This window comes from Lissotriton vulgaris, chromosome 8 (genome assembly GCF_964263255.1).
Source record: "Lissotriton vulgaris chromosome 8, aLisVul1.2, whole genome shotgun sequence".
Taxonomy (NCBI): domain Eukaryota; kingdom Metazoa; phylum Chordata; class Amphibia; order Caudata; family Salamandridae; genus Lissotriton; species Lissotriton vulgaris.
The window spans coordinates 1,355,327,116-1,355,353,570 of NC_141696.1; the positions used below are offsets into that span (position 1 = coordinate 1,355,327,116).

Sequence of the window (26,455 nt, forward strand, 5' to 3'; positions counted from 1 at the left end):
CTGGGTTAGACAGATAATAAAAAAGGTATTTTGTCCGATTTGGCACCTTATGGATACTTTTCATGTAATAGATCTTTTTGGATCTCTAAATGGCTTTGTGGTAGCTATTCCAATGTCTCTTGAAGGGGTTTTAGCCTGCTTGTGACTTACGCCAATCTAAGTTGCAGTTAGTGCACTTCAGCTGAGAAAGTTCTAAAAGTAACTATTTGTTGGTGGATGTGAGGCTCACCTTGGAGCTTTCTGGTTGTGGGGGAGCTCAGATATCTAGAGCAGATGTAGTATTGTGAGAGGTTATTGTGCAAAACTCAAAATGCTCCGCATTTATGTTTCTAAAGTGTCTGATGTAGATGGGGTGAATTGTTTTTGTGTTGGTAGGTATTGGATTTCTAGGCTAAGTCTCAGTTGCTGATGGGTTCATCTGACCCATCTTGTGTTTGCACAGTGGATTGGTGTTTTGGAGTCGTATGTGAAGAAGGTGTGACTGTGTTTGTGGGGCCATTTAGCACTGGGTTACAGGTATAAGCCTGCATGTTACTGAGGATTTGATAGACTATTTGGTGTCAGGTTTGTCTATCCACAGGCAAAAGTCTCCCACACTCATAAATGTGGTGGCTTTTTCCTGTAGATGAGAAACTAGTTCAGGAAGTACGTCCAGGAAGCAAGTGCTATGTTTGGAGGGAGGCAGCAGATCACTGCTATGCTGAAAGAACAATTGGGTTAATAATGCAATGAGTGATAAGTCACTAAAAAGGTGAGGGTGTAATGATGCCACAACCTACCTTCCACCTATTTTCCCTTTATTTGTCAGTACGATTTTGCTATTTGAGTAGGAAATTATCATCGTTTGCATGGTAACCTCTAGATTGTTGCCCTATCTGTGTTTTTGTTGGATAAAGAGCTCTGTGCACTTTACCTCTTCTGGCCACAAGTAAAGTGCATGCTCTCCACTTTTATACATGGTTGAATTAGCAAAAACATAATTGGCATATTTGATTTTCCTGTAAGTCTGTAGTATATGGTACAAAGTGTAACTGGGGCCTGTAAGTTAAATGCCACTTGCAGGCTTCAGCACCGATTGTGCCATTTACTGCAGTCAGGGCCGGCCCTGGCAAACAGCTCAGCCGGCCCGAGGGCTGAGGGGTGCTAGCGGAAAACACCACTCCCATCTCCCCGCTGCCGTTTTAGTTGCAGGGGGACGATATTGCAGCTATGCTGCAAAACCAGCCCCTGGTAAGAGACATGGCCCCCCAGAGGTCCGAAACCAGCCCCACCCTGGCAGCCCACTGGGGAAACGCCCACTGCCTGCTATGGCCAGTCCAGCCTTGACTACAATAACAGTGTAAAACATGGCTTCAGTCCTACCTATGTAACCTGACTGGAGCAGATTAACAACTGCAATTCGACCTGTCAAAATAAACCCTTTTTAACAGATCTAAACATTCCTTTTAAATACTGATAAGTCACCCCTATGTTGGCCTTACAGCCCATAAGGGTAGGGTGCATGATATTTAAAAATAGGACATGTAGAAAGATAATGTTAAACTTGTCCTTACAGTGAATAGCACCTTAAAGCTATTTTCCCTGTAGCAAGGCTGGCTGTTCCATAGAAACACTGGGATGCAATATTAAATCTAATAATGCTATCTTTGGCTAGGAAACACCTACCAATTTCATTCTCGACTCTTTGTATTATTTATCGAAAGCCCAACTCACTAGTGAAGAGGGCTTATTTTAATATTGATATAAGGAAAACATAATTTTAGAAAGGTACCTTCCCCCTGCCAAAGGCCTCCAGAAGTTAATTTGTATTAGTCTCCAGCTGCAGCCCCCTGAGTGCTCAAGCTCTGAATGAGTTGTGCAACCTGCTCCCAAGTCAGAGACAAAGACCTGGGAGACATGCGGTGTTTCTGTTCCTATGTTAGAATGGCGATTTGGGCAGTGCCCAGGAACTTAATTTACTTTAAAGAGGCCTGCACTGTCACAGGCAGATGCCAGATGACACCTGGATAGACCCCTTCCTTCGTTACCCCAATCAGCAAGGTTCCAATCCCAGTAGTGAGGAGCTGGCCCCAGAATTGGTTTGAAATGACCACTGAAAATGGGTTGCTAATTTCCCTTGCCACAATTCTGGAGTGGGCACATAACCTCTGCACAAGGGGAGAAGGGTTTCACCATCTTGAATTAGGACAGAGGGGCAATATGGGTTTGTTTACATTAGCTTCACAATGGAAATGCTAGAAAAAAACAGGCGGGTAGCCCCTGGGAACTTTTACTCTATTGGTTAGGGAAGAGCCAGGAATAACCTTGACTCACAAGCGGCTGCCAAGCATAAATGAGGCATCCGCAGCACCCTCCTCAAAACACCACTGGACCTGAGAAGATCAGAAGAGGACTGATTGTGCTGTTGAAAACCCAAGAGAGGCCTGAAGGACTGATACTACTATGTCTTCAACCAGAACACAGAAGTGGATCCCAAGGGTCATAAGGCTGACCTTCAGTTTAATCTACAGGGACATAACAAGATACTTTTCATGCAACTGCCCAGCCTACAGTCAGTTCCAGCTGGACCTGGCCTGGAGTCAGCTGATGGTCTCTGCTGGAGTGAGTCCTGGCTCACAAGTGTTGTTCCTGAGGTCCAGGAACCCTTTTCTGGGTCTGGGTAGACTTCTCCTATAATCCCTGAAAACCTGAGACTTGGAAACCTTTTTGCCTGAAGACCTCAGGATGACAGGACAAACCTGTGCAACCAATACGACCAAGGTGCATGGCTGCTGACCTGAAGATTTCGTTTTTTAGATTTTAGATTTAGCAAATCCGATTCAGCCAGACCTCACAGAGAAGGTATCAGGCTTCGTGAAGTTTTTTTTGACGACAGTGTGCAGCCTTGCCCCGCTAGAGGAATCAGAGGTCAAAAAAAGTGGCTAAGTGCGAACAAAGAAATCTATTCTGGGTGAATGTACTAGAAGTATTCCACTGGCAAAGGAACTTCCTTGAGCACAATTTTAAATATCTCCCAATCAGAGCTTTCCATCCAAAACCCAACAGCTTCACAAGGACACCATCCAACGGCTATTCAACCTCATGAAGCCCTCTTTGGCTACAGCTCCCTCAAGATAAATTATTGCTTTGCATTGTGATATCTCCAGAAGGAGGTCATCTGTCTCACAGTATAGTTTACTCATAGATATTACTAAGCCTCGCCAAAGCCCCTGCGATCTATATTCAAATATACTTGTTTTAAAGTCCTGCTACTTTATGTACACATCCCAAATATAGTAATCATAATCTCATAATTGGTAAGGATAGAATAGAATGTCTCAATCAATTAATGTTCACAACAATATGCAGGCTACGTAAACTACAAAAGTGATTTTCTCAATAAGAGCACTACATGTCTGCTGTACATCTCCTTTGAATCAACGTGCTCTTATCAATTATGTCTTAGATTCTGCACCTCTTCCCCTCCTTCCATACCCATATAAACACTGCTCACACATCAGAGCTGTAAGTAAAACTAATTACTTCTAAAATTAAATCAGTGCGCATTGAATCCAATCATAAAGTTGTAAACAATGAGAAGAGAGGCAACTTCCTCAAGCTCAACTCGGACAAGACCTAAGTCCTCGCGCTGGTGCCCAACAATTCCGCTTGGTGGCCCGCTGTGTTAGAAAAGCCCCACGCCCATGGACCATGCACCAAACCTCAGCATCATACTGGACTCCTCACTCACGATGAACCACCAGATCAATGCTGTCTCTTCAGCATGCTTTTACACTCTTGGCTTCCTTCTAAAGACCTTCAGATGGATCTCTTCTGAGGCCAGAAAGGGTATACACTCAAAATATCGAGTTTTTAATATTAAGTTACATTAATATCGAGTTAAAAATACAGAATGGACACAATATCGAATGGACAGAATATAGACTACAAAAATATTGAAAAGAATAGCATTAATATCGAATCAAAAATATAGAATGGTTGTGGTTTTATAGGGGAATAGGGAGGGAAGTAATTTAATTATAATTCATTAAATATGGTAATTTATTTATTGGTATTTATTTTGAATTCATTTTTAATTAATAATTTATTGGTAATTAATTAAAATGTAATTGGTAATTATTTTAATTCATTGCTTAATTGATAATTTTGTTAATTTTATCATTGTATTTTCTGTAGCGGGTTGTAGGTTTACAATAGGGTGGGAAGTAATTTAATTATAATTAATTAATTTTTTTAATTTATTTATTGGTATTTATTTTGAATAAATTGATATTAAAATTTTTAATTGGTAATTAGTTAAAATATAATTGGTAATTAATTTTAATTACTTGATTAATTGATAATTATGTAAAAGTTATTAATGTATTTTCTGTAGCAGGTTGTGGGTTTATAGGGGTATAGGGTGGGAAGTAATTTAATTATAATAAATTACATTTTTAAATGTATTTATTGGTATTTATTTTGAATTAATTGATATTTAAATTTTTAATTGGTAATTATTTAAAATATAATTTGGAAATTAATTTCAATTAATAGTTTAATTGATAATTATGTTAATTTTATTAATTTATTTTCTGTAGCGGGTTGTGGGTTTATAGGGGAATAGGGTGGGAAGTAATTTAATTGTAATTAATTAAATGTTTTAATGTATTTATTGGTTTTGTTTTGTTGTAATTTTTTATTATTTTTTAATTGGTAATTAATATATTGGTAAATTATTTGTATTAATAGGTAATTATTTGTAATATTTTTTTGTATTTGTCATTGATTAATTATTATATTATATAACATTTTTAACTGCTTTTAATTAATTTGTATTTGGTATTAATATTTAATTTATTTGTATTCATATATGAAGTGTTTACTTTCCCTACTGTTGCACTCACTGGAGTGGGAATAGTAATTTTTACCGCTACGCTATCCAATGCTTTCCCTACTGTTGCACTCTTTGGAGTGGGAATAGTAATTTTTACCTCTACGCTATCCAACGCTTTCCCTACTGTTGCACTCTTTGGAGTGGGAATAGTAATTTTAACTCTCCCGCTATCCAACGCTTTCCCTACTGTTCCACTCTTTGGAGTGGGAATAGTAATTTTTACTCTACCACTATCCAACGCTTTCCCTACTGTTGCACTCTCTGGAGTGGGAATAGTAATTTTTACTCTCCCGCTATCCAACAATTTCTCCACTGTTGCACTCACTGGAGTGGGAATAGTAATTTTCACTCCTACGCTATCCAACACTTTTCCTACTGTTGCACTCTTTGGAGTGGGAATAGTAATTTTTAACCCTACGCTATCTAACGCTTTCCCTACTGTTGCACTCACTGGAGTGGGAATAGTAATTTTAACCCTCCCGCTATCCAACGCTTTCCCTACTGTTGCACTCTCTGGAGTGGGAATAGTAATTTTTACCCTCCAGCTATCCAATGCTTTACCTACTGTTGCACTCACTGGAGTGGGAATAGTAAATGTTATGCCTATGCTATCCTACGCTTTCCCTACTGTTGCACTCTCTGCAGTGGGAATAGTAATTTTTACCCCTACACTATCCAACGCTTTCCCTAATGTTGCACTCACTGGAGTGGGAATAGTAATTTTTACCCCTACGCTATCCAACGTTTTCCCTACTGTTGCACTCACTGAATTGGGAATAGTAATTTTTACTCCTAAACTATCCAACACTTTCCCTACTGTTGCACTCACTGGAGTGGGAATAGTAATTTTACCCCTCCCGCTATCCAACGCTTTCCCTACTGTTGCACTTTCTGGAGTGGGAATAGTTATTTTTACCCCTAGGCTATCCAACGCTTTCCCTACTGTTGCACTCACTGGAGTGGGAATAGTAATTTTTACCCCTACGCTATCCAACACTTTCCCTACTGTTGCACTCTCTGGAGTGGGAATAGTAATTTTTACCCCTACGCTATCCAACGCTTTCCTTACTGTTGCACTCACTGGAGTGGGAATAGTAATTTTTACCCCTACGCTATCCAACACTTTCCCTACTGTTGCACTCTTTGGAGTGGGAATAGTACTTTTTAACCCTAAGCTATCCAACGCTCCCTACTGTCGCACTCACTGGAATGGGAATAGTAATTTTTACCCCTACGCTATCCAGCACTTACCCTACTGTTGCACTCTCTGGAGTGGGAATAGTAATTTTTAGCCCTACTCTATCCAACACTTTCTCTACTGTTGCACCCTTTGGAGTGGGAATAGTAATTTTAACTCTCCCGTTATCCAACGCTTTCCCTACTGTTGCACACTCTGGAGTGGGAATAGTAATTTCTACCCTCCTGCTATCCAACGCTTTCTCTACTGTTGCACTCTCTGGAGTGGGAATAGTAATTTTTACCCCTATGCTATCCAACGCTTTCTCTACTGTTGCATTTACTGGAGTAGTAATAGTAAATGTTACCCTCCTGCTATCCTATTGTAAAAATATAGTATATTTTTTATTAATATTATGTTTATATATATATATATATATATATATATATATATATATATATATATATATATGTTAAAAAAATTATTGTATGTTTATTTATTTTTAACTTAAATTAATTCTTTATTAATTTTAAGGTCATATAAGTATTTTAAGTATTTTTACGTTAATTATATTTATTATTTCATTACTTTTACATTACTTTTAAGATATTTAAAAAAATTCGATATTTTGACTAACTATATTTTTTACATCAATATTTTTGATTCGATATTTTTGTACCTACCTGTTTGGAGATAGGAAGTCGATATTTTGGAATTCTATATTTTTTAATCGATATTTTGCTACATTGATATTTATGACATCGATATTATGTCAGTGATCCGCCAGAAAGACAGTAACCCTTGCACTCATCAGCAGCACACTCGACTACGACAACACACTCTATGCAAGCGTCACCTAGAAACTCCTCAAAAATCTACAGAACCTTCAGAACGCCATAGTCAGACTGGTCCTCAACATCCGAGGCTGCAGCCACATCTCTGAACACTCAACTGGCTACCAGTCAACAAAAGAGTCACGTTCTAGCTCCACACACACACCTGCAAAGCCTTCCACAACACCGGACCAGCATATTTGAACCACCACCTCTCATTCCACGTACCCATTAGAAACCTCCGCTCCGCTGACCTGTCTCTTGTCAACGTCCCTCGCATACGCAAAACCACGACCGAAGTAGAATCCTTCTCCTAGCTCACCGCCAAAACCTGGAACACCCTGCCTCTCCACCTCAGGCAATCCCTGTCGCTGATTCAATTCAGGAAGGATCTCAAGACCTGGCTCTTCAAGTGGACCTCAGCACCCATCAGGACCTGCAGTGCCCCCAAGCCACCCTCCCAGCGCCTTGAGACCCTCACGGGTGAACAGTCACACTTACCAAACACTGATTGATTGATACATAACACTATCTTTGCTGGCTGCTGTTCTCAAAAGATAGATGCTTAAAAAGCCTCAGGATTTCATAGTGTGTACACTCTACTTACCATTCAGGGCGAGTTGCTTCACTGTCAACAATAGTGCCAAGTGGAGGGTTCTGCAATTCTCTATTTGATTCTGCAAAGAATCGGGGAATACATCTTTTTCTGACTACAATCACAGATAATTTTGGACTGAAAAGAAAAAAAGAAACATTAGCAGTTTACGCATCTGGACTATAAAAAACTAAAATAAACAACTTTTGAACTTTGATGGCACACGGCATGCATCTACATCAAAGCTAATATAGTGGTCAAAGTAACACAAAATAAGTGACTTATATTGGCTATTGTATTTCTGATTGAAACTTGTATATTCCTATAGATCCACCATCCATAAATAAATATGAACCATTTCAAAGTGGGCAATGGATGGTGTCAAAACACACCTCTATCCGTGGAGCGACAATCACTGCTAGAATGAACTACCAGCTCTATACTTACACCGTCTTACACTGGACTTCTTTTTCTAGTTACCCTCCACTCTCCTTGGATTGGTTTTGCTGACATCCCTGCATTGAGCCTGCCACTCAGTTTTGTAGAATGTATTCTTTTCCCTTCAACACATGCTGTGAAATTGGTTAAACTTATTTGGATGATTTCAATTTCTATAAAGGCTATGGCGAACTGACACAGGAAATGCTCCAGTGGCTTGGAAGATATTACATTTCATATGTAGTCTGGAGTGTTTATTTATACCCTACACATATGACTGTAGAATATGGCTGCAAAGGACATCACTTTGTCTTGGCTAGGGTATCAGTTTTAAGCCACTGCAGTGAAAAACGGCAAGGGAAATTGCCGGGAGACAACTAATTTTTACTTAGCAGCTAACTTATGCTTGGTCCGGAGTGTATAAAGGAGGGGATGGGGGGGGGGGGGGGAGAGAATGAGGAGCACATATGGGCCCATTGACTCCACAAACATGCAACAGAAATCTGGGACCTCCTCGACAGCACCACCCCAGACGTAGCATTCTTCACCGAAACCTGGACCAACACCACCTCGGGACCGGACATCGCCATCCCCCAAGGATACAAGATCTCCAGGAAGGACCTCCCCATCCACCCAGGAGGAGGAATCGCCATCGTCCACAAATCCAGCCTCCGCCTCAGCACACTCCCTGACGAGTCCACAGAACTGATGGAACACCTTCACTTCAAGATACTGGCCAGCCCCACCGCCGCCCTCCGAGGAACCCTCATCTACCGACCCCCTGGACCCCGCGGACCCTTCGCCAACTCCATCACGGACATTATCTCCCCGCAGGCCATCGCATCCACCAACTACACCCTGCTGGGAGACCTCAACTTCCACCTCGACAATCAACTGGACCCCAACACCACATCCCTCCTGGAGAACCTCCACAACATTGGACTCCGCCAGATCGTGACCGAACCCACGCACTCAGCAGGACACACCCTCGACCCCCTCTTCACTACAGGAAACTCCATCACCTTCAGCCACACCACCAAACTCCCATTGACCGACCATCGTTGCGTCCACTTCACCTTCAGAACACCCACCATCCACAGACACCAGCACCTGCTTCCCCAAAGAAACTGGACCAAAATCACCGATGACCAACTCACCTCCTCACTCAACAACTCCACCCCGAACCCTGCATAGATGGATCTCGGACAGCACCAACACCATAGCCCCCCTCAAGAAAAACAATACCCGTACCAAGAATGCCAGGTGGTTTACCACCGAACTTTGAGAGTCCAGGCGCACATGCCGCCGCCTTGAAAAGGCCTGGAGAAACACCAAATCCACAGAAGCCCACAACAACTTCAGAGCCGCCACCAACACCCACCATCAACTCATCAGAGAAACGAGGAAAAAAGCGATTGAAGACAGAATCTCCACCCACGCACACAACAGCAAGGAACTCTTCAGCATCATCAAGGAGTTAGCCCAACCCACCAGCGAGTCTACCGACATCCCTCCCTCACAAGACCTCTGCGACAAACTCAGCATCTTTTTCCACCACAAAATCAAGAGCATCCACGACAACTTCGACGAAGACAACCAACACACTGAACCCTCACCAACCACCCCGACACCCAGAAACCAGCGATTGATGACTGGACAGCCCTCACCACCGAAGACACACTGAAGACAATGAAGTCAATCCACTCAGGGGCCCCCACGGACCCCTGCCCCCACCATATCTTCAACAGAGCCGCCAACACCATCGCACCCATGCTCCGCCAAACCATCAACCGCTCCCTGGCGACCGCCTCGTTCCCCGACGACTGGAAACACGCCGAGATCAACCCCCTCCTAAAGAAACCCTCAGCGGACCCCACCGACCTCAAAAACTACAGACCCATCTCCCTGCTCCCGTTCCCAGCGAAAGTCATCGAGAAAGCCATCAACAGTCAACTCGCCACATTCATTGAAGAACACAACATCCTCGACTCCTCCCAATCCGGCTTCAGAAAAAACCACAGTACGGAAACCGCCCTCCTCACCGCAACAGACGACATCCGCACCTTACTGGACAAAGGAGAAACAGTAGCCCTCATCCTCCTCGACCTATCAGCGGCGTTTGACACAGTCTCCCACCGCACCCTAATACGCAGACTCTACGATGCAGGAATCCAGGACAAGGCCCTCGACTAGATCTGCTCCTTCCTCTCCAGCAGGACGCAGCGGGTCAGACTCCCCCCTTTCCTCTCGGACCACACACCGATCACCTGCGGAGTCCCCCAGGGCTCCTCTCTCAGCCCGACGCTCTTAAACGTCTACATGGCTCCACTTGCCCCCATCGTCAGAACCTACGGACTCAACATCGTGTCATATGCAGACGACATCCAGCTCATCCTCTCCCTATCCAATGAGCCCAACACCGCCAGACGCAACTTTCGAGAAGGCATGGAAGCCGTCGCCAAATGGACGAAAAACAGCTGCCTTCAACTAAACACCAACAAAACAGAAGTACTCATCATGGGCCCAAACCCCGACGCCTGGAGCGACACCTGGTGGCCCACTGCCCTCGGAAACCCGCCAACCCCCACAGACCACGCACGTAACCTGGGAATCATCCTGGACTCCGAGCTCAAAATGGACCGCCAGATCAAGTCTGTCTCATCTTCCTGCTTCCACACCCTCCGCCTCCTTCGTAAGACCTTCAAATGGATCCCCCTCGAACACCGAAAGACAGTCACTCACGCCCTGGTCACCAGCAGACACGACTACGGCAACGCACTCTACGCCGGAAAAAACAAAAACCTCATCCGCAAGCTACAGAACATCCAGAACGCCGCCGCAAGACTGGTCCTCAACCTGCCAAAACACTGCCACATCTCCCAGCACCTGCGCACACTCCACTGGCTCCCCGTCGAGGCGAGAATCACCTTTAAGATGCTCACCCACGCACACAAGGCCCTCCATGGCACTGGACCAGCATACCTGAACAGCCGACTCAAATTCCACGCACCCCAAAGGACCCTACGATCAGCCCAGCTTTCCCCCGCACCAGAAAGACCAGATCGGGAGGCCGCTCCTTCTCCTTCCTCGCGGCCAAAGCATGGAACGCCCTTCCGCTCCACCTCAGACAGACAACATCGCTCCCCATCTTCGCAAGACACCTCAAAGCCTGGCTCTTCGACAGACCCCCTCCTTGATGGAATGGAACCTGCACCCCCCCCCCCCCCCCCCCAAGCGCCTTGAGACCCTTACGGGTGAGTAGTCACGCTTTAACAAACTCCTGATTGATTGACCACAGGTCCCACCCGCATCTGCTCTTGGTCCATCAGGAGTGCGCACCCACTTGCTCAACGTGCCCAGGGGTGCCAGGATCAGAACTGCTATGTGCTCCAGCAGCATGGGGAAGGAGAACGTGGAGCACACTGGGTCGTTGACCCCAGGTCCAAGTCTCACCTGTCTTGCTCCAGCACCAAGAGTGCCTGCACACTACCTCAATGCGTCAGAGGCACCAGGGTCAGAACTGCTCCGTGTTCCTGCAGCACAGGGAAGAAGAACGAGGAGTAGACAGGGGTAATTGACCACAGGTCCCAGCCGCACCTGCTCTTGGTCTGTCACCAGGAATGCCCACCCACTTCCTCAATGTGCCAGGGGTGCCAGAATCAGAACTGCTCTGTGCTCCATCAGCATGGGGAAGGAGAACGCATAGCTCACTGGGCCGTTGACCACAGGTCCAAGTCACACCTGCTCTTGCTCCATCACCAGGAGTGCCTGTCCACTACCTTAACGCACCCGGAGGCACCAGAACAATGTCTGCTCCATGCTCCGCAGCACAGGGAAGGAGAACCAGGAGCACATGGGGCCATTGACCACAGGTCTCAGTTGCACCTGCTCTTGCTCCAGTGGCATAGCAAGGGGGGAAGGGAGGGGCGGTTCGCCCAAGGCGACACAAAATTTGCAGGCGGTGGTGGCCTCCCTCCCTTTCCTGCAGCTGTCGTGGGGTTTCCGCCGCAGGAGATGCTAGCATCCCCCCTTACATACGGCCGCTGCGGCGTGGCCGATGCAGGCACCACCATGGGCGGCAAAATGTCATCCTACCCCACTGTCTTGCTCCATCACCAAGAGTGCCCGCACACTACAACACGATCGGAGGTGCCAGGATAGGAACTGCTCTGTGCTCCTGTAGCATGGGACATGCCTGGGCCAAGAGGGGCCCGTCTGCACCCAGACGAGACAGGGCTAGGCCCCCCCTCTAATTCCTGTGTTGACTGTGAGTACTGATTTTTCCCTCAAGGTTGTCTTTACTTTTCTAGTAACTCTGGCAGGTCCTGGGGATCTTTCGCACATGCCCAAATCTCTTTTTCAGTCCATTTCCTGAGATAAGTAAGTGAAAGGGAATTGCAGACTCCACCGTGGATAAAAGACCCCGAGCCAAGCATACCATTTACAATTTCCTCGACAATGTAGTATGGGGGCTATCGGAGGATATCACCCAGGTGAAAGGCTAGCTGGTCAGATTTGCTTCGAATGCTCCAGTTGCTGAAGAGTGGGCAAAAGGCCCTTGTGTGTCCTTACCAGTACAGACATTACTTCTATTGGGTGCTGGTCCTAAGCCCCGAACGGCTTCCTTATCTGAGGTCATTGTCTCTTTGCCCTCACACTCTCAGTTGTTGTCTAACCAGTCATTCCAGTCACATCTCCTGCTTCTGTAAAGCGAAGAAAGGAACCACTGCCTCTTCCCTGCTACCTGTGTGGGTCAAGCCACCAGGAAATAAGTCTAAGAAGCCTGCCCCTTGGAAGTCTGTTGTGGCTTCTGCAGTGGGCCCTCTCTACTCTTCCATGGACATTGCTCGTATCATTTCCAATGCTATGACTGAAGCCGTGTCCCCTCTTGCTACCTGCTTGGCTGGATTAGAGGACCGATTAGGAAAGGTAGAAATAGGGTTGACTAATGTTGTTAATGTGCTTGAAGAAAGACTATAAAAAGGTAGCGGAGTTGGTTGATGTAGTTAAATGCTTAGGGATGACTGATGCTAGATTTAACCTTCAAATGGCGCCCTTACTAGTGGCCACTCCTCACAGGCCTCCAACCCTTTAGCAGCAGGGTCACCTCCCTCCCCAATCCAAACTGCACTTCGGTATTCACTCCTGCTAATGTCTCAGGCAATGCCAGCGGTGTTGTTCCCCCTTCATTCATACCTTCTTAAGTTGCTCAAGGCTCCTACTCACCTTCAAGCCACAGCTGTAAGACTATGGTTATCGCCCCCCCAACTTCCTACCCTGCAGTAGAGGATCCCTGGAGACGGGTCAGCTAACTCCCGCTGTAATTCTTTTATTCAAAATTGCCCCCCTAGAAAGTTGTCCTCTGTGAACGTCTCCCCATCTAAACAGACTCTACAGATGCCCCTCTGGGGCAACACTTTATGTCTGCGTGCTTGTTAATGTTCGCTAACTCAAAAGGAGTAGTGCTGAGACTTTAGTAGGTTAAAAAATAAAGTTGTGCATTGGCTCATGAGCCACTCTGTTCTTTCAAGCTGTTTGCTGTAGAAAGAGGTAATTATGGTACGCAGGGTTGGCTGTATTAGTGTCACTAATAAAATAGGCTCTGGGGATTGTATTGTAATTCATTTGGGGAATCCTTGGTAGGTGTGGGCCAGAGTCTGCTTCACATGAGTCAAAACTCTTCATTAAAGTCAGATATTATACTCCTCCTATTAGGTTTCTTTCATCCCCTGAGGAGATCCAACCTGGCCAAAGGGGACCACGTGGGCTCTCTTATAAGAGTAGAGCCCCTGCCCACCACTCAGATGACCATTAACCCAGAGCTCCAGCTCACAAATAGATATGCCCCTTTACCTGTGCTTGATGAGCAGGATTGACTTTTTCCACAAAGACATGCAGCCAGATGGACACTAGCAGGGCTGAAGGCTTAATTCGCTTGGGATACTTAGCTGGAATGCGGCCACGCCTTCACAACACAGCAGAGTTAAGGGTTGGCTGGCGACTTTTGTGAGTTTAAGCCTCGGCTGTGTAGTAGAGTAAATCCCCTCCTTCTCATCCGATGCTTTAAGTGTTCGTTTAACTTTTTCTCAAAACACAAGTGTTTTAATTATTAATGTTTACAACTCTCCTTCCTTTGTTGATCCTTTGGAGACTGATTGAGAAATTCTTTTAGAAGGTTTTTTCAGGCCCAGTCTTTTTCTCCCTGGATACTGTCAGATGGGGATTTTAACATTCATCCCTGCTCACTTTGTGTCTCTGACAGGAGAAAAGAAGCAGCCTGCTATGAGGACACTGACCGGGCCCATTTTGTTCACTCTGGCCGGTGTAATCGTTTCAATTTTAGAATATCCGAATACCACCTTGTTAACATCCTGTCTAAGTCTGCGTATAACTCCCCAGAGTGGGTGCCGGATTTCAAGGGAGGAGGTTTGAATTCCAGTATTGACTTTATTTAGGGAGTGGCCTGTTTGCTTCCCCTTTTATTTAGATTGAAGGCAGACTGGATTGCTCACAGCAATCAAAACCTGCCTAAGGCAGAATTTAGCTGGCCTAAGTTAGGGGAAAAGAATGTTAACCTGTACAAGGAGCCACTTATATCTAAGGAGCAGGGTCGAAGAATTGGCTGGGGCAAGATAGTCCTGGAGGATTTTCTAAGGGACCTGTTTTGGTTGCAAATAAGGGATTTTGATGCTGGTCTACAGTAAACCCTCCTGACCAAGTCTTTTCAGACTCTTTCTCTCTCTAACATCTATAATGAAATACAATTGGTATAAAAATGGGATATACTAAACATCATTTTTTTAAATTGTCCCCATAGTGAAAAGTTGGCAAAAGCTGTTTGGCACAATATGGGCCAAATTACATTTTCAATGAAAGGGATGATTGCAAATGAAGAACAATTTTCATGACTCCGCTTAGGAACATAGCAGAAAACATATCCAGTTATTTTTGATTTCATGTTATAACATTTGATTAAATGATGAATGTACACATTTTTGACAAATGCAGTGGAAAATTAACTTTGAAAAAGTGCAGTTAATGTTGGGTAAACACAAACTGGAATTAAAGCCAGTTTGGCTGGCTGTTGGCACTTCAGTGGCTGTAGTTAGCATTAAGTGTGATTAGACGTCCTTCCAGCAGACAATTCAACTGCTTCTGGAAGAAAGAAGACTGATGTGATGTAAAAAACGACCACTTCTCAATGAGACGGAACAAACCCAAAAATCCTTTCAACTTAAGAAGGCAACGAGCCATTACTTTCAAGACAATACGGGGTCCGTTGAATCTTCTATCACTCTCTGGGAAGCGTTTAAGACAGTAGTCAGGGGACAGGCCATAGCTTCCATCACAGCACACAAACGGGAGGGGCAGCTGGAACTGCAGACTCTAGAGTCCGAATTTTATATTGCGGATGCGCAACACACTAGAGACCCAACCCCTGACCCCTCCCACAACTTGCGCCTCAAACAGCGACACCTCAGAGAACACCTAGCGGAATTGACCAGACAACAGTTGGCGGACACGCGACACAAAATATATGACATCGGCGACAAAGCCGGGAAGTTACTGGTGTGGCTAGATAAACTGGAGAGAAGTGATAGATGGATAGCGCAGCTCTGCACAGGGGGGGACCAACCGTCAATGGACCCACACACAATAGTCCACGCACTGGCGCAACACTTTCACTCGTCAGACTCGGTAATGTCAGTAGAGAAGGCACTGACTTACATACAGGACCTCGCCATGCCCAAATTAACGCCTGAAGACACACAGGAGTTGGAGGCTGACCTCACGGCAGACGAGTTGCAAGCAGCAAAGCTGTAGGACCCAATGGCATACCTGTCGAACTCTATAAGAGGACGGCAGATTCCATTACGCCTCGCCTGTTGAATATGTTCAATGACAGTTTGAAGGCGGGGTACCTCCCGCTGGACCTGCGCACAGCCACCATAGTGGCTATTCTCAAACCTGGAAAACCTGCGGATAAATGTACCTCATATCGACCTATTTCCATCATTAATGAAGAGGCTAAAATCCTTGCAAAGCTGCTTGCGACCCGGCTCACACCACACCTGTCGAAGCTCAAACACTCAGACCAGTCGAGCTTTATGCCAGGCAGGAACACGGCGCTCAACCTGAGGAGACTACATGGTGTGCTTGCACGCGCAGCGTACGTACAGGAACCCGCGGTGGTGCTTTCACTGGACTCACATATGGCGTTTGATATGGTCCAATGGCCCTTTCTATTCGCAGTGTTACGTCATCTGGGGTTTGGTCCAAAATTCTGTTCATGGGTTCAACTTCTGTACACTAAGCCAATGGCACATGTGACTGCCAATGGCCACATCTCTGATGACTATCCCTTAGCGAGAGGCACACGTCAGGGCTGCCCACTGTCGCCGCTACTTTTTGCTCTGGTGTTGGAGCCACTGGCGATGTGGATACGCTGGAAGCCAATGATAAAGGGCCTCAAATGGACAGATAGCTGGGAAGATCGAGTGTCCCTATATGCCGACGATATCCTGCTGTATTTGACCTTACTGAGGCGTTCCATATTGAGTCTTCTAGATATATGTGCGGTTTATGGTAAGGCGTCAGGGTACACCATCAACTGGTCAAAGTCAATATTGTATGTGTTACACGGCCCGCCGCCACATCTTCCTGACAATTGTCCGCTTCAGATTGCGGAAAGTACGTTCAAGTACTTTGGTATCTACATTACAACCGACTCCGGTGAATTTTACAATAAGAACCTGCAGCCACCGCTAGAGCGTCTCAGAAGAGACATAAGTCACTGGGGAACATTGTTGTTGACCTTATTGGGGAAGGCAGCACTTTTTAAAATGATAGCCCTTCCTCGGTTTCTATATATTTTAGAAAACACGACATACCCAGTGCTGCCATCTTATTTTAAAGCTATCTCTGCACAGGTCTCTAGTCTGTTGTGGGGTAACAAGCCAGCACGTATTGCGCAAGCCAAGTTGGTGCGCGGATGGTATGATGGTGGAATTGTGCTCCCTAATATACAACTTTATTACTGGGCGGCGCAGCTGAAAGTGATTAATCAATGGATACATCTCTCACAATCGGATCCGGTATTCAAGGCAGACAGGGTGCAACTTGGCGTAAGAGATTAGTTTGCTCCCCTTTATCACAAGAAATTGTCCTTGGCATTGTTTGGACCGTTACGTCACACACTTGGATTGTGGAATGCCGCCCAAGCCAGATTGGGTTGGTGTGGGGTGATGACACAGCTCACTCCGCTAAGGGACACGAAACGGCTTGGCAGACTTAGGTATAGTAAAGGATTTGATCGCTGGGATGATATTGGGATATCAGCGGTTGGAGATATGTGGCAGGGAGGGGAAATAGTCTGCTTTGAGCGTCTGCAGCAACAATACAAACTGGCCTCCTCGAAATTATTCAGGTATACGCAGATACGACATGCCCTAATGACAGCACTGCCGCCTGGCTCAGAGGTTCCGGAAGCATCCCCTATGGAGGATAGATTGTTAACTGATTACATGCCAAAGAGGGCCACCTCTCTAACCTACCGTAAACTAGTGAATAACCTGCCTGACCCAACGGGACTTCTGAGAGATAAATGGGCCCAAGATATCGGTGAGATTGATGATTCAGAGTGGCAGGCAGCGTTGGCACCCCCACACCGTTCATACTACACTAGACACACTTTGCACAAGATTGGGAAGGCAGAACACCCCTTCTGCCTGCGAAGCTGCGGAGAAGAGGGAACCTTTTTTCACACCGTATGGTATTGTCCTAGAATAGCGAATTATTGGACACAAGTAATGAGAACTATATCACTATCGGAGGGGGTCTCCCTTTTACCTGAGCCCAGACATTGCTTGTTAAACATTTGGGAGCCGAATGACCTCACGCGTTCAGGGCAGAGCTGGTAACACTAGGAATTATGGTTGCCAAGAGGAACATAGCACAAAAGTGGGGGGGGGGTGGGGGGTAGAGGTGCCTTCTCTAGGAGCATGGGGTAGAGATATGGATGCAGCCATGATAGCTGAGAGGGCGGTATTCAGTAGGAGGGGGTGCCCTAGAAAGTGGAGTAACATCTTGGGGGCATTGAATAAATACAGAGGTGATATTTGTGATCCACCACCAGACCGAGATGATGGGGACTCAGATTCGGATGAAGTCTGATGGCCTAAGAATGGTTGGATGGGGCCGGGTTTCGAATGCTGTGAAACTATGTAATTGTGACTTTTTAATGCTTGGTGGTATGTATGATAATAATGTGATGTGCTATACTGATTTTTTATGTTCAAGGAAGTTTTCTTGCTCTGTTGAACTGGAAATTAATTAAAAAAACAATCCTTTTAAGTGGAAATCCCAAACGGGGATCTCAGGAACAGAAATCATTAGTCCCAGATCACTCCCAAACATTCATCTGTATCCACAGACTGAAGGAAATTTAGTTCCAGCGGAAGGAGAGGGGAGTGCTTCCTCATTTTCATATAGGTGGGCCCAAAAGGGAATACCTGGCTCATACTAATGAGGTGCACTAGGGCCATTTTAAATCAGGGACTCTAGGCAAATTTAAAATAAAGGGTGAAAGGAAGCTCTGCAAAAGAAGACTGGGTTTCCATGTGAAAAGTAACCAGGATTAAGAGTAAGGAATTCTCGAATCACTGGCTAATTCATGCAAAAAAGAACAACACCACACCACTACCGCCACAGAACACTCCCAGACCTGGAAGAACATCAACAAATAAAAACAATCAGCTGACTGCTTATTAAAGAAGACTGAAGCACTCCTGTCCAAACCAAAGGACTGGAACTGCTCTACATTTATAATTGTGGTTGCCTTTTGTTGCTACTAGAGGGATACAAAAGGCAGAAGACATCGCTCCTCTGAAGAAGATTCAGATGGCTAGTAGTAAGTGGACTGTAGGTGATTGGGAGAGACCTGATGGCCCAGAGAAGAGTCCTGGTGCCTCGAAACTTGCCTTGAGGACCCGGGCTATAGGAACGGCCAGGAGTGGATACTCCAACATCAGAAGCTTTTTGGGCTTAGTTTTGGTTTTCGACTGGGAAAAGGAAGCTTTCACAATTGGTGGGCATGATTTCCATGTTCAACCTGCTCAGAGATTTATGAAGTGAAAAAAAAAATTGCCTTGTGGCTAAGGCATCTAGCACTTCTGGAGCCCTGACCAGCTACTATGTTCGGCCTAGCCTTCGCTGGAGGATTATGACAACTAAACAAAGTGACCAAGTATGAAGATAAAATGTGGAATCGAGGCGAGGGAACAAATCTACCTCACAATTTGAGCTTTTGGAGCCAGAACTGAAGGGATCAGTAGGAGCTCAACAATGATGTATCAGACTTAGAGGTACACTTGTTGGCTTCACTATCCTGCTTTGCTGAAACATGGCTGCCATGAGTTTGAACTGTGCTGTGGCATATCAGTGTTTAATAGGCTGGTAGGGTCACCCCATCCAAAATGCATAACCCAATCACTTACAATAAAAATACAAACCACCCAAGGCTTTATTACCAAGCTGGTGCAAGGCATGCAATGCACTGAAATGTACTCCACTTGAAAGCAAACATCAGTTTCCAGAAAAGGTGTCTACCACACAGATTAATTCATCAAATGTATTTTGGAAAAGAACCCTCTCTCCTTGCTGACAAAACATAACCTACGTGCAAGGAAGATGCCAAGGGGGGTGAGCTGGCCAATTTGATCACCTACTATTATCTTCAGCCATTTGAATGAACCCAACATTGGAGGCATCCTTTAAGGTATCTCCTTCCCTTCACTGTACTTTTCTTTAGTTATAAAGTGGATGCTGGGAGAAATATAATTCCACAGCCGATGGCGATAACATCCACCATGAACAACAGCGCTAACAGCTTTCATGGAAGTGGTTGGCAAAATATTTACACAGGGTTCTCGATCTCCTCTGGGCCACTGCAGTGACTATTGAATCTAGTTTGCAGTAGCGATAGGCATACTGCTGCTGAGTGCGATGTCATATATTTCTCCAGGTGGGCAACTACTGGTTGGAGCTTAGATGGGTCTTTCATCCATTTTAAGCTCCCCATTAAACATAGTCCAGAATGGGATATATTTTACAGAGTTCCTAAGCTGCTCCTTAAAATCATGAAGAAAGTGTTGTTTTGTAACAGATGTCATTGGTAGGTGAACTCAATTGTATCTGCCTGTTCAATGAGTAGAAGCGGAAAGGTCATCTGGTAGGGAATCTGTCTCAGGACGTGCTTTCTGACCATCTTGCAGGAATACACATTCCTGCCACTCCTCACAAGCATGGTCAGTCTCTTTATTTTCCTCACACAATATGCCTCTCCTTCTTCTTACTCTTTGCTGATCTCTTCCATACCCTGGGTCATAGATGAAAAAGGTGTGGTGTTTTTTTATTTACATTTGTATTTACATTGTAGAAGCAGGCCTGATGAAGCAACCACAACAGGAGGACTTGATTGTGGAAAACAGCCATCATTTACTACGAAGAGGTCAACAGGAACCTGCACCATGGGAGTTTGCTAAGTTAACCCCTAGAGCAATAATAGGGCGACTACTACCTCTGATAAACCTCCCCAAAGTGGTGCTTATGAGGGTCACAGCAGTGGCCAGGGTACTTCTTGGGGGTTTCCACAACTTGTTCATTACTTTGGTTGATGGTAATCACCCCCTGTGGTGCATATTCTTTGTCTTGACCTCGGTTATATTTTGGAATATACTATACATTCAGTTGAGCAGGGCTGCAGGATGTTTGGAGGCTTTCTCATGATCACTGTTCTTAGCCTCTCACTTAATGTCAAATACATGCAATGGTGAAAGGCAGGAAAAGTTAACCTGCATTTACAGTAAAGTGAGAATGGCAATATTACAATGAATGAGGAAGCTGATGGAAGAAGTGACAATGTACCGACAGGGCTGTCGGAATAGCCACTGAAATGCTGAATGGTTGCAACACTGACAGAGCCATCGACAAGTTGAATGCAGACAAGGCTCCCATCAGCACTGGATAAGCAGCTAGGTGTTTGGATTTATCCGTCAGAGCATTCATCAGTTGTAAGACTGCCAACCAAGAGACGGCTGAACGTGTCATTGGTGGCAAAGGGAAGGAGGACAGTTGGTTCTGAAGGAGCTTATCGACCTGTAGCCGCAGGTGCTAATGGACAACCGGCCGATGTGAAAACCATCGGCACATCAGCAGAAGTATTTCCTGGCGGTTTCTTCTCGCAATAGAGGAGAAGCCTCTCGCTAAAGATAATTTAGGCAGGAAAGTTGTCAGTGTCTGAGGAGCTACATTTCTGCACTGAGTGCTCTGAAGATTTTACAATATCTTTTCTCGATACCAAATCTTGGGATAATAGAGGTTATGTGGCCAGGTACTTTCTTGGAAAATTCACTAAAGGAACCTCAGATGCTTCTTATCGTGCCTCCTTCATAGAAGTGCTTCACAGACCGCTGAACACAGTATCATAGCCTAATAATGTGTTATCCACATTAGAGTAGGGAACCTTTTTTTTGTCCTGGAGAAATATAAGTCAATTCTCCTTTCACTAACAGGAAAAATCATATAACATTCAGAAATTGGTCCCTTGTTTGGGAAATAGGCAGTGCATGCACTATTTGTGTGGGTCATCAACACATATTTTTTGTTCATTACACAAACCACAGGCCTTGAAGATTGATTTCTACCCCTTTAAAGGTTGCCATAGTGTGACAAAATCAACCCCCGGGCCAAACAGGAACCTCAGAAGCAACTTACTGCCAACGTGTAGATGAAGCTTAGCTTGGTTCCAGGAAAAGAGCAGAGCTCTATCCAGGGACCCCCTCAATCTTGACGTGGACCCTCACTCTTGACATGGAATACAAATCTAAACTATAGTGCAGCTAGGTGCTCAGCACATTCACTGCATTGTCTGACATTTGTGCAGTTTCAAATGAGGATAATGTGCTTCTAAACAAACAGTACTGATATATCTAGAAAAGGTTCTCTTATTGTAACACATATGTACGCATGCACATACAAAGACAATAAAATCTTTAAAAACATCTGATTACTAATCACCCTATACAGCAGACAATGTGCATGGGGTTCTCAATTTGCGAATCACAATTAGCGAATCGCAAATTGAGAATGCGATTTCAAGGGTGCAGGGGTGTCCAAAGGACACCCTGATGCACCCCTGAAATTGATCTGTGCACATATGTGTGTGCGCAACATGAAACTTTGAAAAATGCACTTTAGTGCATTTTTCAACGTTTTTGCAAATTACCATGAAGTTCAACTTCATGGTAATTTGCGAGCCCTATTAGCGAAATCACTATTTTTTAAACTTTGATGCATTGCATTTAAGGAATCTGAATTTGAGATCCCTTAAATGCAAGTAATCGCAATTTTGCGATTTCTTAATTTGCGATTTGTGCATTTGGGATGATGCATCCCACATGCAAAAATACCGGTCGCAAAGTGGCAGATTCTGAGAATCTGCCCCTTGCGAGCGTTTTTTAGCTTCATGCATCTTGGCCTTAGTTTTAATTTATCATTGCGAATATAGCCTGACATTTATTTACAAATAGGAGATGTTATAAATATTGAGGGGGTAGATTTGTTCTGGCCAAGCACTGTATTTCCCGGTAACGATCTGGGGTTCCAACATTTCAAATGCTACCCTTCTTTGATTCAGGAAACCTAGTTATGTTCTTTTATTCATCCATACCACAAGATGATTTAGAACAACATTTCTGTGGCACGTTTGACACATCTAATGATGTTGGTGGATTAATCTATTTGCGGTCCTCCTATAAAACTGTGAAGTGCAGCACCTTTATGTGCACAAAGTAGGGGTCATTTTTAACAACTCATCTGAGCTATAGATACCTACTGTATAGGTTATTCTGGTTCACATGGAAGCCTCCTGAATAGTAACACTTCAATATTGCTGGTGGTTAATAGGGGAAACCACAAATTAACAAAGCATAAAATGAAAAGTGGGAATTAAAGTAGAGTCTCCAGCCAATCGACTGCTTAGATTGCAGCCCCGAACTTTTATATGAATTTCTTTATTGCAAGGACTCTATTTTAAGGCCTAGGAGAATGCATGGTTTTCTTATATTTATCATCTGTTCACTAGGCCTTGCTGTAATCATTTGACAGTGTAGAACAAGTTGCATGTACGTGGTGCATACCTTAGTTGTCCTTTAAGAAAACATCTGCCACAGTAGTTAGTAGGAATACACGAATAAGCTTGGTGGTGCTTCACACGTATTGAGACATCTGGTGAAAGGAAATGCTTACCTTTCTCTCCACTTGTAGGGGTTATTTAAAAAAAATATTTTGTTTTGTAGAAACACACAACCAAAACCACTGTCAGCACAGTGTATCTCACAGGATAACAACAACACAGCAGTTAAACTACCCGGTATTGCCCTCCAACTCGAAAGCCCTCCCTCACAGACAAAGGGTACACGTCACCCAAGATCTTCAGCCAAGTAGACATAGTTACTTCAGTCCCAACAGGCCATCAGTGAGGCCGACAGCTTTCTCACAGTCTCCATACCTTCTCCCACTTATGGGGGCATCCCCTGCCTTCATAAACCTGCCGCTCTCCCGCCCTGTACCAATCCAGGTCCATTTGCCACTGCTCCACACTGAGTGGATCGGTCACTCCCCACTTGCGAACAACATTGCGCTTATCCAATGCAAACACCAAGGTGGGATATTTGCTGGGAATCTCTTCCGCACTAACCTTCAATACAATAGTCTTAACTGAGGTTTCTGTGTATAGGCTAGCCCCTTGCTGGAGATTCTCCTTTCCCCCCGTCCAAAAGCCCTCCAACCATGGACAGTCCAAAAGAGTATACAGAAACCCCTTCTGCAGCCCACATCCCCTACTGTACCTATCAGAGGGAGCCAGTCCCATCTTATACATAAGCACCCTCATGTCGTAGGACCTGTGCTAGACACGCAACTATACCAGCCAGAAAGGCGCTATAATGGCCACTTCTCTGGGTGATCTAATCGCCTCTTCCCATTCCTTCTACCCTAGTTACCCCATACTGGCCTCTTTTATTTTAACTGGGAGTTGGAGAAGTCGCTTTATTATTTTTTTTTTTTTGGAGCAAGTTCAAAAAACATACACCAGTAAAAAAAAGATATTCAGTTCATATATAATAGATAACATAAATAATTAGTAATCGCGAAATACATAAAAACTTACAGTCATAATCTTCCATTATACAAAAAGAAAAAGGTCAGAGGTAAAATCAAAGTAAGAATATAAAGTTTCATAGTTCTACCATTCGAAGAGCTTAGAGGCTTATTTTATTCTCACACCAAATAGTGATGGGAGCCCAGATCTGGGCCCCGAGAATTCTTGATTTTCTTCCTCTAGTTTCATAAATAGCTGACTCTTTTTTGAAAATCCCCAAAAACCGGCTTAACCACATTTGGAAGGTAGGTGCCTCTGGCTCTTTCCAACGGGCAGCCAGTATGATTCGAAACACAGCCATACCTAAGAATACAGACATTACTTCCTCCTTACTATACCCCAGAGAATCATCATGACCTAAAACATATACCGTCAGCGAGGTTCTTAATTTATGCCCGAAAATTTCCGTCCAGTATTCGGACATCATCCTTTTGATTAGATCTAATTTAGGGCACTCAGCAAACATGTGTATGAGATTCGCCGGGCCCAGACCACATCTTGGACATTTATCATTAGACCTTTGGCCCCAGGTAAATAACTTTGCAGGGGTTTAATAAAGGTCATATATCGTTCTATAATACTGGGCTTTTAGGTTGGATGCTAAGACCAATTTAGAGGATAAGATCAGTGACATGTCAATATCTATATTTAGATTGTCTAGTTTTGTTACCCATTCTCTCTCAACACGCTCCAAATCGTCACAATGGTTCTTTATCAATAGTTCATATATAGTCCCTCTCCTAGTGGTCCGCCTAGCTATAATTTAAAAAAAAGGGGTACTTTCTGGCTGGATTTTTGGTGAGCGTTGCCGAATGGTAGAGTAGACTTGTATGTATTTTAGATAGTCAGTGGAGGGGATCGAGAATTTTTGCTGTAGATCCTCAAATGACGCTGTAGGTCCATGACCAAGAAAATCCCTCATAGTAACAATACCTGAGTTCTCATATTTTCTAGAAGTGCTATCATTAAGATGAGCCGGTAAGATCGAACTATACCAAAGGGGAGTATACTTGGTGTATTTCGGTATTGCTAGATGTTTTGATGTGCGTTTCCAGATCTTCCATGCGTCGGTAATAACCTTAAATTTGATCTTTTTAAAGTACGAGGGTTCTACTTAATAACAGCCCTCTGGCTTTGTCCCCTAATACCTATTCATATATCGAAGGTATATACTGATCTAATGCAGCAACAGTGATTGGTTTGGTGTTAAACAGAGGGCCATTTCCTGAAGGAGAGTTGCCCATAAATATAGTGTCAAATTTGGGATGGCTAGCCCTCCCCTATGCTGTGGTAGTGTCAAAAATGGCATCGCCCTCCTAATTTTAAAATAGTTCCACACAAATTTAGACATACAAGAGTCTAAAACTTTAATAATTTTATCCTTGACCATCAGTGGAATTGCTTGAAATAAATAAAGTATTTTCGGAAAAATATTCATTTTGAGGTAATTCCCCCTGCCTAATATTGATAAATGAAGGTTATTTACTCTTGTGAGGTCCTTTTTAATTTTCTTAACCAGTGGGTCATAGTTAAGTTGGTTGATTTCTTTGACTTTTGGAGATATAGAAACTCCAAGATATACAGCTTGGTGACTTTATAAGGGCTCTCAAATGGAATATTTTCTGTGCATAACATCATTGTGTTGTCCCTATTCAGGGAATACCCTGAGTAAGAGCCAAAGGTCTGGGTGATTTGCTCAATCTCCTGGATTGCCTCAGTGGGATTAGTTGTCAGTACCGCAACCCCATCGGCGTAAGCTAAAATTTTGGTATGAAATATGCCAACTCTCACAGGCTCTATTAGGGTAGAAGTAAGCAGTTTTGAAATTAGTGGATTGATGTAGAGGGCAAATAAGATTGGGGAGCACAGACAGCCCTGTCTCGTGCCCCTTTCAATATTGATGAACTCCGATTCGATGCCCCCTATGGTGAGTTTAGCATTAGGGTCGACATAGAGTGCTTTGATGGATTTAGCGAAGCCCGCTCCAAAGTTTTTTAGTTCTAAAACACCCCATAGGAACTGCCAAGAGACTCGATTGAAGGCCTTCTCGGCGTCAAGCAGGATCATCGGCATCCGGCCCCCGTTGCTCCCATGATGTCAAAAAGGGAAATGGCTCTACGGGTGTGGTCTGTAGTCCCTTACCGGGATAAAGCTGTGCTGCCATGGGGAGACCAGATGTTCGATAACCCTGCTAAGCCGGTTAGCGAGAATCTTGGCATAGAGCTTCGAGTCAGAGTTTTTGAGTAAAATGGGTCGATATGAGGATGGCAGCTCAGGAGACTTTCCTTTTTTAGGAAAGATAGCTATAGTTGTGTAT

The 26,455-nt window shown here is 44.4% G+C and overlaps 1 protein-coding gene across 1 annotated transcript in view; it reads right to left on the minus strand.

Moving 5' to 3' along the window:
• The window catches only part of PIWIL4 (piwi like RNA-mediated gene silencing 4), a 376,427-nt gene that overhangs the window by 21,841 nt on the left and 328,131 nt on the right, over positions 1-26,455 (minus strand). The window contains exon 19 of the mRNA XM_086933498.1: positions 7,494-7,619. Within this exon, the coding sequence (XP_086789624.1) occupies positions 7,494-7,619 (126 nt within the window). The remainder of the gene's footprint in view (positions 1-7,493; positions 7,620-26,455) is intronic.